The 16,946-nt window shown below is 46.5% G+C and overlaps 3 protein-coding genes across 3 annotated transcripts; 1 reads left to right on the top strand and 2 right to left on the bottom strand.

Annotated features, from left to right (window-relative positions):
- Positions 1-397: 397 nt before the first annotated feature.
- On the bottom strand, positions 398-5,665 carry LOC128718494 (uncharacterized). Its single transcript, XM_053812116.1, has 2 exons — positions 3,196-5,665; positions 398-2,484 (listed from the first exon to the last, which is right to left on the bottom strand). Exons 1-2 carry the CDS (start codon positions 5,663-5,665, stop codon positions 398-400), a joined length of 4,557 nt encoding a protein of 1,518 aa, XP_053668091.1.
- A 1,845-nt stretch (positions 5,666-7,510) lies between these two features.
- On the bottom strand, positions 7,511-11,656 carry LOC128719904 (probable glutamate receptor). The gene is made up of 5 exons (XM_053813544.1): positions 11,330-11,656; positions 10,094-10,616; positions 9,061-9,254; positions 8,122-8,423; positions 7,511-8,048 (listed from the first exon to the last, which is right to left on the bottom strand). Exons 1-5 carry the CDS (start codon positions 11,654-11,656, stop codon positions 7,511-7,513), a joined length of 1,884 nt encoding a protein of 627 aa, XP_053669519.1.
- Positions 11,657-15,324: 3,668 nt separating this feature from the next.
- On the top strand, positions 15,325-16,924 carry LOC128708201 (uncharacterized). Its single transcript, XM_053803162.1, has 4 exons — positions 15,325-15,600; positions 15,667-15,995; positions 16,067-16,458; positions 16,524-16,924. The coding sequence occupies exons 1-4, from the start codon at positions 15,325-15,327 to the stop codon at positions 16,922-16,924; spliced, it is 1,398 nt and encodes a 465-aa protein (XP_053659137.1).
- Positions 16,925-16,946: the final 22 nt, after the last annotated feature.

Genomic DNA, 16,946 nt, shown 5'->3' with positions numbered 1-16,946 from the left:
TTCAATGTTCAATGAATCAAATCATGGTGTAGGCACACTGAGCGCGAAATGCGTTTAGATAGTAATTTCTTTATTATCACACTAATTCACGCCAATACAGAATGATGAATAATGAAATAGGGAAAATTAAATGAAATAAAAAAATAACTTCAGAAAAGGTCCGCCTTCGCTAGCCTGGCTCCTGTGTCCTAACCTGTACTAACCTTTTTTTACGCAACCGCGTGCGGCTACGCATTTACTCTCTCTTCCTCTTTCTCTCTCGCTGTTCTCTACGCACTCTTTATCCGGGCGACTGTCGGATCCTTTATTTCCGACGACCGATTTCGCCCCGTTGCAGGGTTCGCATTCGTGTAAACCATAACATCCCCCCGCCCGTGACCAACTACGTGTGGTCACCCTAAACTATGTCCAGTAATGCTAACTTGGCTACAGGTCGCCTAAACGTGCCGCTAGTAGTACGCACCCATGCCTGCCGTACGTGTCCATCAGCTCCTGTTATCGTTCGATCCACTATTCCCCGTTTCCACATGTTCCTTACGTTCCCGTCCACCACCAGTACTAAATCTCCTACCTTTAGCTCACGAACGTTGTCAAACCATTTACTCTGCCTAGTAATCACTGGTAAATACTCTTTGAGCCATCTCCTCCACATACCGTCCAATATGTGTTGCGCTAACCTATAATTGTTCTTTAATCCAGAACTATAACACGTAGGCAACGCTGGACGTTGCTTCACGCCCGAAGAGCTACCTAGCAAAAAATGATTCGGAGTGAGCGCTTCCTGGTTCTCCGGATCCACGGGAATGTACGTTAATGGTCGCGAGTTGACCATTGCTTCAGCATCCAACAGAACCGTCTCGAACGTCTCGTCATCGGGCTTATTATTTATCTCCATCACCGTGCTGATCGCCGCCTTTACCGACCGCACCATGCGCTCCCACACGCCGCCCATGTGTGGAGCCCCTGGTGGGTTGAAAGTCCAACGAGTGTGCGCGTTGGTGAAAGTCGCAGCCAGATTTTCATTGCGCTCCTCGATTTCCTTCCGCAGTTGCCGACTTGCCCCCAAAAAGTTCGTTCCGTTGTCGCTAAAGATCTCCACCGGTGCTCCTCGTCTAGCCACGAATCGTCTGACAGCCATAACACACGATTCGGTTGACAAATTGTGCACCACCTCTAAATGAATGGCACGTATTGTCAAACACGTGAACAAAGCCACCCATCGCTTTTCGTTTGTCCTTCCTCGTTTTACCTTGACTGGTCCGAAATAGTCCAGTCCCGTGAAACTAAACGGTCTAATAAACGGTGTTAACCTTTCTTTTGGTAATGGTGCCATAGGTGGAACTTGTGGTAATGACCGCCGTATCTTGCAAACCACACAGTTCCTGGCGATTCTGTTCACCAACGTTCTCAGCTTCGGTATCTGATAGTGTTGCCGTACTTCATTCACTATCGTTTCCTTGTTCGCATGACGATATATTCGATGGTATCGTTCAACTATCAGTTCGCCAAGCTTGGAGGTTCTGGGCAGTATCACAGGATACTTGGCGCAATAGGGGACTCCCACCGCTGCTCCTACTCTTCCTCGCATTCGTAACACGCCGTCTTCATCCATGAATGGTGATAGTTTGTAGATTGGACTCTGTTTAGTAACCCGTCTTCCCGATTTTGAGTCACCATCATCAACACGTAACGCACGAACTTCGTCTGCATAATATTGCAGTTGTGTTTGTCGCCATAGAATATTGTTCGCCTTAACGAGTTCTTCCTGCCTTAGAACTCCACCTTGTTCCGGTTCGCCTTGCATCTTCCGTTCCAAATTGTCCACATACCTGACAATCCAACCGACGGTCCTTTGCAGCTTCTCAAATCTGCTGAATCGCTCCCACTTTAGAGGTAGAATCTCGTAGTTTGATTCCTCCACGTGAAGGTATATTCGACGCTGTTCCTCTACCGTATCACTGTTATTGCCTCGTTGTGTCGGCCACTCGTCTTCGGGTTGAAGCAGAAAGTTCGGTCCCTGGAACCAGATGCTGTCCCAATCACAATTCAGCCTTCCTTTCCATTTCGTGGCTTCATCTGCCGGATTACAATCGGTTGGCACCCACCGCCACTCCTCCGGAGATGTGGTTTCTAGTATCTCGCCTACTCTGTGGGCTACGAAGGGTTTATAATTCCTCGGATCTGCTCTTATCCACGATAACGCAACCGTGCTATCCGTCCAAAGCACACGCCGTCTAATTCCGAGTGGATGGTGGTTTTGTATAAACTGTAACATTCGTGCGCCCAACACGCAAGCTTGTAGTTCCAGTTTAGGGATCGATAGTGCTTTCAGCGGTGCGACCTTCGCTTTCCCACCAATAAGCGTACATTGCGGTTCACCCGTAGCGTCGATTATTCGCAGATATAACGCACAAGCATATGCGTGTTGACTGGCATCAACGAACACGTGCCACTCACCGCTGTCGTACAAGGTCCTCGTTGCATCTGTAAAGTACGCGCGAGGAATCCGAATTTGCGCAATCACTGGAAATAAATCAATCCACCTGCGCCAATCTCTTAATTGGAAATCATTCACCTCTTCATCCCACTGTGTTCCCGATCGCCATAAATCCTGTATTAATATTTTGCCGTGGATCACAAACATCGCAAGCAATCCAAGAGGATCGTACAAAGACATTACACACCGTAATACGTCCCGCTTTGTTGGTACTCTCTGCGACCTTAACAAATCTGATGCAGCTGTGCACGCCCGAGTGCAGAAACCCAGTTCATCAGAAACCGAATTCCAGCGCATTCCCAGCACACGTTCCGCCTCACCGTCCGAAGATAGGCGTTTAATATCGTCGGTACTAGCCTCCCCAAGGTGGTTTATTACTTTCATACTGTTGGAGGTCCAATTTCGCAGCTCAAAACCACCGTTTCGAAATATCTCTCTCACCTCCACCGATGTTTGACATGCTTCTTCCACAGTTTCAAAACTATCAATGAAATCGTCCACATATGTACTCTGCAGTATTCCCTCCGCCGCTCTTGGAAATCGTGTCGCATACTCCCTGGCGTTCCTGTTCTTCACATACTGAGCTGTTGCTGGTGAACAAGCAGAACCAAACGTAACGACGTCTACCACATACGTATCCAACTCGGCTGACGGATCATTCCGCCACAAAAAACGCTGTGCTTGCCGATCTTCCTTACGGATCCTTATCTGCAGAAACATCTCTTTCACGTCCGCGCAGGTGGCCACCCCATACAACCGAAACCGATAGAGTACTCCAGGCAAAGGCAACAGATCGTCCGGACCCTTTAGCAGATGATCATTAAGCGACTTCCCATGCGCCTTTGCTGCAGCGTCCCAAATCAACCGAACCTTCCCTGGTTTATTTGGGTTTGTAACCACTCCTATTGGTAGATACCATACACGTTTCTCATCACAATCCACGAGCTCCTGTTCCGAAGCCTTGTGGATATATCCCTTGCTGGCGAGGTCGCCAATCTGTCGATGCACTTGCTCTTTGAGAACATTATCCCGTTCCATGCGCCTTTCTAAGCAAACGTGTCTACGTTGCGCCATCTCTCTGCTGGGAGGAAGCTCGACACTGTCCGTCTTCCATAGTAATCCTGACTCGAAATGGTTTCCAACACGAACAGTGGTTTCATCTAGTATTTTTTGCGCGCGTTGATCATCCGGATGAACTTCCACAACGCGCGATACCCCTAATTGCTCGGTTTCGCAGAACTTTCGCATCGCTTGATGGATGCTGTCCTCACTGTTGCACTCACATATATGCAACAGTTGTTCGCTCAAACCATTAAATGGTTTTCCATAAATGCACCATCCCAGGCGCGTCTTCACTGCGATAGGTTCCCCTTCCTTTCCCTCTTTAGTCCTGAGAGGGACCGCCAACCGCAGATTATCCAACCCTATGAGCAGTTTCGGTTCCGCCTCCCGATACTGTTGTAGCGGTAAACGTTGAAGATGCTTTCCCATTCCGTCACCCAGCTGGAACGTCTGTTTTGGCAGGTTCAGATTAGGTACCGTTCGTACCGAGTTCATGGCAAACTTTTTCAATGATCCGGACGGTCCCACCTTGAGGTCGACACGCCTGGACCCCATTTCAATACGCTGGGTGTTACCGGTCCATCTCATACAAAGTGGTTCCACCACCCCCTCAACACCAAGCTGCACCGCTACGTCCTCATCCATTAACGTCACAGACGATCCTTCATCCAGGAAGGCAAATGTTGATACGTTCCTAGCCGGACCATACAAAGTCACTGGTACAATGCGGAATATCGCCGTCGATGATGTGTATTGGTGATGGTTGCTCTCAGCAACAACTCCACCTTCCGATCGTCCTTCTCCAGCGCCACCACTCGATTCCGCCTTATCGTGCAACAACGCATGGTGTCGATACGTACAACCACCGATCCCGCAAACGGCTCTGTTTCGACAATTCCGCCAATTGTGCTTCCCTAGACAACTGAAGCACACCGACAACTCTCGTGCCTTTTGCCATCGGTCCTTCACTGGCAGATTTTTAAACTTGTAGCACGTGGTCAATCCGTGCCCCGTTCCATGACAAAACAAACAGCTTCTATCCGCTGCTATCGACGTCGCATTACCGTCTGCCTCCAAATGCGTATTTACATAGCTCCTTTTACCCTTGTGGGACCCACGCATTGACGGAGAATCCACTGTCGTCAACCTAGCAGCATCTTCCGCCAGTTTCTCCATATAATCACTGAACATCACAAGGTCCAATGAATCCTCATCCACCCCTCGGATGTGGTGTGCCCAAAGCAACTGCTGGTCGTTCGGCAGCTTGCCGACCACCTCTTCCAATAGGATCGGATTCGTCAAATGTGCCCGAGCGCCTGCTGCCTCCATGTGATCTACCATACTTTGCACCGCCTCACCGTACTCTATGATGCTCTCCAGCTTGTCAACCTGCGGAGCTGGGATCTTGCGTACCTTCGCTATTAGGGTCTTTATCAGGTGCACTGGTCGACCATATCTTGACCGGAGCTTTTCGATAACTTGCGGCACCGATTCCGGCAACATTAAACGACTGCTCACCGCTTCCAACGCAGGTCCCTTCAAGCACTTTTGCAGCCGCAGCATATTTTCCCAATTGGAGTATCCACATCGCCTGGTGGTATTCTCGTAGTGAGAAATAAATATCGGCCACTCAGCCGGATCACCTGTGAAGGTCGGGAGCTCTTTTGGGACATTCTTCCTAGCGACCGCTTGACGAGGAGTTACATCTGAGTCTTCTTTACTGGTTTTCGCCGCACTCTCTTCCGGCTGAAAAGAGTTAAACTGGGGTGAAACTGTCGAAAACTCAACTTTACCAACCCTTAACAACTCCTCTTCTTCACACACGAATTTCAGCTGAAGTTCCAGCTCCAAACGCCTTTTCTCCAAATCCTGTCGTTGCTTCAGCATGACTAGCCGACGTGCCACGTCATCACTGGCAGGGTCATTGTTGAGGTTAGGTACGGCTTTCCTTGCCACGTGGTCAGCTCCGTCCTGCGTACTCAACTCGTCGGCCCCTTCGATTGATAAACGATCTGGCCGCTTCGAGATCGCCGAACGCGTCCCTTGCTCACCTACAATGTCCACTTTCGTTTTCGCCTTAGCAACTCCTTTCGATGTACCTGGCATGGTCTCGACCGCTTGCCGTGTGGATTGTTCCTTTTGTGCTTTTTTTACGCACCCGTCGCATATCCACGCACACTCTTGCACGGATTCGAGAGGTACCGTTATCCCAACGCATGTAAAGTGCCACCACTTATCACACGCATCGCACTGCACGTAAAGAGTATCTTCACTATTATCGCCACACGCTTGGCAACCACGTTTTTTCGGTCCCATGATTTTTACGTTTTCCCGGTACTTAAGACGCACAAATGCACGCTTTTCTGAAGGCAAAGCTGTAGGCACACTGAGCGCGAAATGCGTTTAGATAGTAATTTCTTTATTATCACACTAATTCACGCCAATACAGAATGATGAATAATGAAATAGGGAAAATTAAATGAAATAAAAAAATAACTTCAGAAAAGGTCCGCCTTCGCTAGCCTGGCTCCTGTGTCCTAACCTGTACTAACCTTTTTTTACGCAACCGCGTGCGGCTACGCATTTACTCTCTCTTCCTCTTTCTCTCTCGCTGTTCTCTACGCACTCTTTATCCGGGCGACTGTCGGATCCTTTATTTCCGACGACCGATTTCGCCCCGTTGCAGGGTTCGCATTCGTGTAAACCATAACAATGGTGTAAATGGATTTTAAAAAAATGAACTTGGTTGGTAGGCTTAAAACAACAAGGTACAATAAGAAGTACGTTTCATTTTGAAAAGAAATATCGAATGCAATTGCTTTCTTTTATCAATAAAACATAACACGCGCCTCGAAGTTAACAGAACGTAAGCAACAGATAAAATTTATTTTCTTCATATTTTTAATGGTGACCGGTGATACTGCCCTTTTAGTGTTGTGTAGTGCGTTTGTTGGTGTGTATGTGTTGCACGAAAAACGTAAGCTAAATCACAAACAATAATGAAGAAAATTTTAACATATTTTGTTATCATGTTGATTGTTTGTTTGCCCTATTATTTCAACATCTATTCAAAACAATTTAATGATCTTGCAAGCGATACAATATGCATTATTCCATCTTTTTCGTTTTCCTCATCATTGTCTGTTGATATTTAGTATTTTTAATTCAATTCTCACTTCATCCGTGCATTGTTCTTCATTTAAATGCTAAATTTGTTATAATATGCTTCACTTTCAGGTAAATTGTTCAATTTCAAGTTTATAAAAAGGCAATGTCATTTAGATGCATAGTTTTGTATTCAAAGCAGAATCTAGTTTTCTAATTGAAGTTTTGTTTAAAAACGTTCATACTACTGAAGTATTTTTAAATTTTGTTTTACTTTTTTTGATAAATTTTTGGTATCCTTTTTGATACATATGCTAGGTTGAGTGTAAATTATGATTCACTTATTAACGTACTGGGGAATATAGATATAAGATACGGGTACCTTCGTTAAAAAATGTTTCAAACTTGATTCACGCACTGCTAAACTACAAAATATGCTTTAGCATATCCTTTTTCACACTATTGCTAACACGGTGCAGAAAACATCTTCTTGGAACTAGTTCAGCTGTTTTGCCACATACGGTGCAATGTCACACGAATATGTGCATTATATGGTGAAACTTTGTATTCTTTAAGTAAAGTAAGTAAAATGTTAAAAACCACATGAGAGGAAAACCACAGATGAAATAAAGCATCTTGTATCGCTGTTACTATCGTTAGTTACACAATGAAGTCATTGTGTAATTAGAGTCTATTACGAATTATTATATCTTGGTCAACGAAAGAATTGCAAACACAACACACACTAATGTAGATGTTTTTGAAATCAATGCACTATGTTCTGTTACACTGCCACATTGGTGATCGTCATCGTATATGTGATTTAAAAAAGCTATTCGACACAATTTAGTTGGCATACGTGTAATGAAAGATGGCCGCCGATGGTGCACGCATCGGTATGAGCCTCGAACCGAGCCCATTCTTTTCGCGCACAACCATATAGTCCCGTCCGTTGATCATCTGTCGGTTGGAACCATTGGCTAGTTCGCTGTTACCGTCGTCGAACAGTTTACCGGTCCGCTCGCTACCAAGTACACCGAGCTGATGGCGGCTGAAGATTTCAGCGTACGGTGGTGGTGGTGAATCACCAGCAGTAAACTGTTTCCCCAGGTAGGAGATCCGCTCGGTCGTGATCTTTTTGGACGGTTGCTGCTGCAGCAGATCGTTGAGCTTGCGCTGGTTTAGGTACCGGAACCCGAGCTCGCTGACGAACACCACAATCGAGGTAACAAAGCCGGTCACCATGACGAAGTAGGTCATGACGAGATCACGGTTCTTCAGCTGGCGCTCCGTACCGCCCAAATTCTGGGGACAGATTTCGGCCTTCGGTAAGCGATCGTGCAACTTGTACTTGACGATGCCACCTTCCACCATTTTGAGCAACCTTTTTAGAAATAGATAACAAGAGTTTTAATGTTTTTGTTTGTTCTTGTAATTTTAGGTCACACAGTACATACTCGGGATCAAATATTCGATTCCACTCGGTGGTCAGCGGGAAACCAAAAGCACGGTTCCGCTTCAGGAACGGTGTGGTGGCGGTTGCGTACGGACAGTGCAACCGTTCGACGAGTGTATTTATCTTACGCCTTACTAGATAGTCCGCGTAGATCATGTGGTCGATAGCGGGCCGGTCACGGACAAATACGTAGTTCTGTTTGGCCACCTTGTCCGCAAGCGTGTCACTATCGTTCACGTTGGTCGTGAAGTCTACGAGCCGCTTGTCGACCAGCACACTGAGGGCGTTTAATGTTTCGTCGCGCTAACGAATCAAAAACCGTGATAAGAACCAATAGCGTATATCAATAAGTAGCGAGGTCTTCTAATGAGACTTATACTGTAATTTAGGCGATGATTTAGAGGGTGTAACAGCAAGGACGAAACGTTTAGTACCCCGACATAGAAGCGAATGAATTTAGGCGATGATTTAGAGGGTGTAACAGCAAGGACGAAACGTTTAGTACCCCGGCATAGAAGCGAATGATTTGTTTTCACACCTGTCCTAGTGACCGACGAACTGTTTGCTAACTTATGCTTCTGTACACTAACTGGTGTGTGTGTGTGCGTGGGTAATCATCAATCAAAGCGTAATTTCGGGTGCTGTTGCCACCACTTCTGAGTTCTTGTGGTCGCCGCCCTGCTAAACCCACCAAAGTTAATGTTACATTGGTTCTATTATGAGGTGATTTTCGTGATAGGTTTACTTCTCCCATACATAATTGAGTACTTTCGCGCCCGAAAACCAACCACCATATCAATCTGTGTTTTTTTTTTTGTAAGGCCAATTAAGGGGCGAATGTTTAGACACTGTGGAACACGATGCAGATCGTTAACTGGTGGTCATCGTGAACGGTTGGATAGCAGCGTCACTTCACTGGAATATTGATAGATTTACTTACATTTTTGATTGCATACTCAACCGCACCGCCACGGATAGTCACGAACTGCTTCTCCTTCCGACGCACGTCCTCGGCGTTGTTGATCGGGAGCGTAAATTTGGACAGGGTGAGAAAGGCGGTCAAATTGGCGGTGTAGAAAGATGTTAGGATCGTGATGAATATCCACCAGCTGGCGAACAGGATACGGGTAGAATCTGCAAAACAACACAGATAAAGATTGTAAGGGTCAAAATGAATAATTTATCTACTTGATAAGAAAAGTATAGAAACCGTTACTGATTTACGTCCGGAAAGGCTTTTACATCAATTCACAATAGGTCTTTGAAATCCCTTTCTACAATTAGCACGATCCTCTCTCTCTCTCTCTCTCTCTCTCTCTCTCTCTCTCTCTCTCTCTATCTCTCTCTCTCTCTCTCTCTCTCTCTCGCTGGGCACAACAACCTCAAGAGGTCTAGGCCTGCAATTTCTGACTTTCTGTGACTTTGTTTACCAAGAGCTGGATAGTCAGTCCTGTAGCACGATCCCATCCATGTTCATAATTTTGAATTACCATTTCTACGGGTAATTTTACCGTGTCGACCACGATCAACACACGTCCGCAAATCATAAAATAATCATTCCCCGTCACAAATCGCCATGCTGTGCTATCCGTTCTGCAAATCTTCGTTCATTACCGTTTGCTTGCTCAATCGAACGGTCAACCATCAAAGATAAGGTCAGGTAGAACTGTAATCGTCCCAGGTTCATAACCGTTGTTTACGGTGTGTAATATTGATGGTGTCCAACGTGAAATTGCAACCGTGGATGTACCAACAGTTGCAACGCTGAAGGCACAATAATCGATACAAATCAATCATATCAAACGGGTACTTAGACTGCCTCCGTTGCTGTTTCACTTTACGCTATTGATTCAGGCATAACAAAAATGACCTTAAGTGGCATAAACATTTTGTTTCTTCAATTACAGTCGCCTGTTGCACCACGAAGTTTAATTTTTAAACACTAAGCTTGTAAGCGTATTAAACTCGCTTACCTCCCGTCGGTGAAAGGGTACTGCCCTGCTTCATCAGTGCACCGTACACGAACCACACGCAGTGCGGCAGGCTGTAGATGACCTGCTCCTTGTCCCTGGTGAGCCGGTGGCGCAATATCAGCAAGCCGTAAATAATCGGACCGACGGCCAACAGCGACAGCAGAATCAATATCCAAACGTCCCGATTGAACGGTGCGAGCAGACCGGATCCGCTGGCCGATTCCATCGGGCGTACCATGATCATGATCCATTCGCCCTCGTCCAGCCCGGTCGAGTAGCGGATGTGTTGACGTGCGTCCGCCAGTATCGGCAGAAAGGCAACCGCAATATCGGCAGATCCATTCGCCAACAGCTGCAGCACACTGCCGGCCATGTCGTTGGACGAACCGACGATGTTCTGTTCCGGCATTACGAGCTCGTAGGTGAAGTTGAATTTTTCCATCAGAAACTCGAGCAGATCGAAGGCAACACCGGCACCGATGTACGAACCGTTGATCTTAACCGTGTAGCTGAGGGGCCAGTCCTGTTTGTAGTGCAGATGAATGGAATATAATTAGTAATATCTTACAAACATCCATACAAGCGTGTGACAACGTTAATTGATGCTCCAATCGTCGACCTCAATGGTAACCTCAGACTGTCTGCTGAAAGGTAGAGTGAATCCAAATTAAATTTCCAATTCAGAGCATAAGTTGTACGAATTCTTATAGCTAAAATTCACGACTCTCATCTTCACCATCTTCGCTGCATCTTTGGAGGTAGATAAGAATGACTCTTCTCAAAAGTTTTATAAGGCGCTACACTTGTCAAGGAAATACCAGTACGGTGTCTAAGCCTGTGGAATTTGCCATGGAGATTGGCGTCTATGAGGTCTTCCTTGTTACCGAAATGAAAGGACGCACCATTGTCTTATTTTTGTAGACAACCATGTCCAACATGTTCATGGAAGTAACATGCGAGAGTAACAACTGATCAAGTGTTGGGGTATATATTTGAAGATCACCAACAAAATATTCGCAAAAGAAATTCATGGTCTGCAGCAGAGCGAGAACCTCAAACCACCTCCACCACCAGATAATCTTGATCTGTATTTTCTCATTCTGGTAGAAGAATCTGCTTAGTCTTGTCCGTATTTACCACGTATCTCCAGATGGTCTAGTAAACCTCGAGCTTAGCAAGCATCCCTTCTTGTTTTGTGTTCTATTTCACCAGTTTTCACAACCACTACAAACCAACCTGAAGTGTAGTAACGCGCAATGTTGTACCGGCCAACCTCTGGCGCAGCTCTTGCATTTCCCGTTCCTTCACTTCCGCACTAGCGTCCATCTCGAGATGGTAGTACTCCGTCGTCTCGTTACCCTCCGATTCGACCGCTGCAATGCCTTGAGCATCGACCACTGGACGCCAATTCCCCAGCACGATCACCACCAATCCCCATGCCACTACGGTCAGCGTAACGCCAATAAGCCGACTGGGACCGTTGGCCGGGACGTGTGTGCGCCCATCGTACCTCCTCCTTCGCTCGCAACTGTCCAAACTGCTGTTCAGTTCAATAAAACGCATCTCGAGTTGCACATTTTTTTTGTCACCCGGAAGGCTCTTTCGCAATGCTGGATCTGCGCAGATTTTCGCACAGCACGAACAACAGGCGCAAAGGGAACGCGACGGAAGGGAACAAACGCAACACGGTGGTGCAATGGGCTAGAAAAAGGAAATTGATTCTAAGCAGGGGAAAAAACAGAATAACACACAACGAAAATGGTTCGACGGTAGAATACAGGGCTGCGATGCGAGATGTTTAAACCAACGGAAGAAGGGATGTAAAATGTAAGGGCGTAAAACAAAAAAACCAGAATTCAACAGCAATTAAACCAAAACGAACGGAACAAACTTGGCACAAAAGTAAAAACACAAGAATTCCTCGCCCGAGCTGCTCAACACGCGCACAACACCACTAGCCGGGTGGTATAGTTGGTTCTGACCGGGTCCTGGAAAGAAAAACCACTTTCCAGGACTGTTGGCGACTGGGGCGTGTGTGTTGACGTGTTCGCACTCGTCGAAAGTCAACGATTGACTGTTGGACACGATGTCGTATGACATGCGATCGGATTGACCCAACAGAAAAAAAACCCACTTATGAGCGCACAGCGCACGAAAATCGGAACAGGGAATGGAAAGGTACGCGAAGGCATTCCAGTGCCTTTTTGTTTGTCCACCCAAGGTTTGCCTTCGCCCGTCGGTGGGGGACTTGATTGGGAAGAATAATTTCATAATAATTTTATTTATTGAACCATTTCGATCGCACCTGTTCCGGGGGCATTGAGGGCAGCCGTTGGCACAATGTCCTGATTTGAGTTGTGTCCTGCCCGTACGCGCAGGAGTGATGGGAGAATGGAGTAGATCCGCTGCACGATACGCAACATTATATTGATTCGATACCGCAATCACGATCCCTGTTTTACATGATAATAATTTATGTAGTACAAATTCATGTTGAAGTTAATTTTATAATTTGCCATACACGAACTACTGCTGAGACGCAATTTTGATTATAGTTCCGGGTGGCCCAAGGTCACCGAATGATTCCATCTATATCAACGGTGGAAGATGTTTTACGCACCAAGGTGGGGAAAAAAATGGTGCACTTTCTGTGATGACACACCGAGGCACCGGGGACGATCTTATCAGAACGACCGACAGCAAATGCATTCTGATGGAATATATTGATTTGCCTGGCCTGGTACACCAGCTTTTGTCCTGTTTTTTTTTCTTGTAATGCATTTAGATTTGATTTGGATTATGTATAATTTGTAGTGATATGAATTGCACGCAGCCATTGATACGAAGCTGGACATGGTGGTTCGATGCATCCCAGCAGGGAATTGGTTTGGAAGGGAAACGTCTAGCAATGTGTCCCGTGTGCGTTAGGTGAAAGCTAGCTTTTTGCTGCCTTGACCGACAAAACCGTACGGAATAACCGCGGTAATATCAGTGGGCATAGACATAGTCACGTGCCAGGATCAACCGTCATTATCTGCATGCAATCCGATGGGTCACTGGATGGCAGAGGGATGCATCCGAAAGTGTGCCACAGGTCGGTTGACCGGTTGGTCGAACCATGTACCGAATAAGCATGGAGACATAATTGACCTAAACAATGCATCAATAGATATGCATGTTGAAACAAGCTGTTAAAATGTATGTCCTACTCTAGGGGTCGTAGTAATTATTCAATTGTTTTACATCTTGATCATTTGTTCAGCGATAATAAATGACGCATTTCAATGCAAAAGATGAGTCTTTGAATTAAAGATTAGCTGTGTGTATATCGGAGTGTATTAGTTTGTGTATGGAATAGTTTTTTCTACCATTCTTAGGTAGGTGGAACTGTAACTGTGTTTGGTTCTTTACCCTTTTTGAATAGCTCATGGCAATGATGGGCCTGCTGAGTTTAATGCATTATACAACATAAAATATAACATGATTAAAGCTGCTATCACTTATCTGAACATCGCTAATCCATGCACCTAGATCTGGATCTGTAAATTAACCTACGAACATCTCAAAAGTCCTTACAATTCAAAAATTCAAATAGGTGACCGCTCTTTCGAAGTCGTCCAAAATTTTACCTACCTTGGGTCAAAAGTCGGCACCGACAATAACATTGATGTTGCAATACGCGCTGGGGTGCTGGCTGCCAACCTGTCATACTACAGGCTGAGGAAACTTCTCCACTCAAAACACCTGTCGCAACGAACCACTATATAGAACTTATATACGTGTGGAAGGACAATGGAGGAACCGCTACAATGACGAGCTCTACGAGCTGCACGTAGAACTCACTGTCATACAGCGGATTAGACTCGTCAGGCTCCGGTGGCCTAGTCACGTCATGAGAATTACACCGGACAACCCAGCCCCAAAAGTTCTTCTAGGACGTCCACATGACCAGAGGAGGCGTGGTAGGCCCAAATTGAGATGGAGTGATAGCGTTGATGCGTCCAAAAAGGACGGGATAATGGATTGGCAGACGAAGGTGCTCGACCGTGAGCGGTTTAGAAGGCTCCTGCAGCAGGCCAAGGACGCGAAGCGGGTGTAGCTCCGGATAAGTAAGTAAGAATCTCCAAAGACTCGCTGTTGATAAGGTGACCTTTCACTGTTTGGAGAAGGAAATGTCTTCAAACGAATGTGAATTGTACATACATTAGATTAAGCTTCCATTCGTTATGAGCAATGCGTTGAATAAAAAAAAGGTCCTATCATATATCATAAGATAGCTTATCCACGAACCTGAACCTGCATGCCCAGCTGAATTGATCTACAAAAGTATGCCAAGATCTAAATTGACGTGCGATGATCTCCAAAGCTTCGAAGCAGAACAACTTGAAGCAGTGTAATAGACTTTGCCCCCAAGATCCAAGTAGCTTTGGACGAGCTCGTGATCGAAGGACTTGTAGTTAACCCATATATCCAAGCTTGGACATGCGTTGAAGTATGTCATAGCACCGCATAACGATGGCGTGGGATCCGGTAGAGGATTCGCGTCCCGTTAGCTCAGCTTCATTTGGTTTTGATAAATAGAATCGTTTGACAGGTTGTCTCCAAACAGTATTGCAATTAGTTGAGAATTTCCTAAAGGAAAATTGGCATTTGTCGTAAAGATTTTTCTGCTTAAGTGCACTAAATAAGAATAGTGATGCAATTGAGAATAACATCGTGTTAACAGTCGTATTACTTCACAAACTTTCGATTGAAGGTTATTATAGAAAGAACCAAGAACGAATTATGTAGCAATGACGATGCAGCACTCGGTGCGGGAAGTAAGGTGCAAAAAAAAAAACGGGATACGGAACGGAACAATTGATTCTGTGTTTAGTTCAAGGACAAAACGTGCTCAATATTTACGCTATTTATTTACACGACCCAACGAAGTCGGGCAGGGTTTTGGGTTGGCAAAAGGGAAAAGAAAGGACAATAGCAACAACAAAAAAACTCCCACCAATCAATTCCGTTTTTTCCAGTTGCAACACTTCCCCCGACCGGACCCAGCGAGTGCCACCCCGCAAAACTAGCATGCATCTCCATGGTAACAAACAAAGGTTGTTTAGCTCGTGTCTAGGTCCCTGTCTTTTTTTCCCTGCAGAATATTCCAGGTTAGGAACATTCGCGGTACAGTGTTGGTGCGTTCTTTGTTCGGGAAAGTTTCGGTTTCGATTGGTTTGGTAACGCGGATGCCTGAGGAACAGATCCCGCTGGATGACTACCAGCGTCCAGCATCGTCAGCCTCGTCGGCACCAAGATCGCGGCAGCCATCCGTTGGGGAGCTGCAGGAAACAGGGCCTCCCGATGGTGGTGGAGGCCATTTTGTGGCTATAAGAAACATGCTGAATGCTACGCGTAACCGCCCGGTGGCTCGTATTGCACCGCTGGAACCATCCTTTGTACCAGCACCGCAACGATACTTCCCCATCGTAATACCCGCCGAACCGACGATCGAGGAGTTGCTGGTAATAAGCGTCGCAAGACGCAAACGAGTGTTGTGTGGTAATGAATGCAAACGTGTTTACTTCCAGCGCCAAGCAGCCGGAACGCAGGATCTAGCAACGGTGCACGAGATTAAGCTTAAAGTCATATCGCACATGACCAGTCTGCAGCGAATACCATGCTTTATACCGCAGCTGCGATCGCTCATACTGGAAGGCAGCATCGTGATGACCTTGCGGGACCTGGGATGTGATATGACGTTCCTGCGCTATCTGAACGTGTCTCGGTGCAGCTTGAAGCACTTGGACGGAACAACGGGGCTTGAATCGCTCGAGGAACTCGTCGCGGACTACAATCTTATAGAAGAGGTGGGACCGTGTTCGAATTTGATCAACATCAGGAAGATCAGTCTGAAGGGGTAAGCGCACTGATGGCGTCCCAAATGGGCGGATTCGACAAGTAGTCATCACTTTCTTTTGCTATTCGCAGCAATCGGATAACTGATTTGGGCAGTGTTACCTTTCTGGCTCTGTGCGAAAAGCTGGAGGTGCTGGATTTGAGGGAAAATTTCGTATCCGAAGATCCTTCGTTTTGGCACGTGCTCAGAACAAATATTCCACAGCTCCGGTGTCTGAACGAGACACAGTTCCGCGAGGTGACAAGCGATGAAACGGACCTGTCCAGCTCGGACTATCGATCGTCCAGCTCCGGAAGTATTGAAGACGTTCAACGGGGCCGATGGGATGTGCCGGCGGCATCTTCTAACGGAAGAGAAGATATTCCGCTGCCTAGCGACAGAGTAACGCGCCGTCCAATTACGGCTTCCGTCGAAAGGCGAGTGACATTGGAGCTACTGGATCAGCAACGTCCTTCTACTGCTGGTAGGATACGAATTGAATACGTATTAGACAGCACCATCAACTAATGTTGACATGTCTCCCTGTAGATACGGTTAAGATAAAGGCGCAACTAACATCCGGCGAACCAGTTGTCGGAAGCGTTATCACCAAGGCACGCCGAAGACGTCGTCAACGTACTGCCTGGGGTGAGTCTACATCTTGCTCCAGTGTCAGCAGCTCGGATTCTTCCTTTTCGAAAGATTTCCCCGAACGTTTGCCACAGAAAGCGGTCGACCTCGAGCTCGGTGTGATCGGTGTGGCGGGTCAGGGTGAGTCGTCACGCAGCACACACCACCGACAGCCGGAATCGGCCACCGGAACGGACGATGATCCGCAGAACCTGCTGCGTGCTGCACGGTTGTGGCGCCAGCGATCGTTGCAAACGCGTGAAACCATTCGCGAGCAGGAGCAGATGCTAATTTTACGGCAACTGCACGATGAGGAGTAGACATGCGACGGTTGGCTCGGCA

This window comes from Anopheles marshallii, chromosome 2 (genome assembly GCF_943734725.1).
Source record: "Anopheles marshallii chromosome 2, idAnoMarsDA_429_01, whole genome shotgun sequence".
NCBI classification, from domain to species: Eukaryota; Metazoa; Arthropoda; class Insecta; order Diptera; family Culicidae; genus Anopheles; species Anopheles marshallii.
This window is presented reverse-complemented; position numbering and strand designations above follow the sequence as displayed.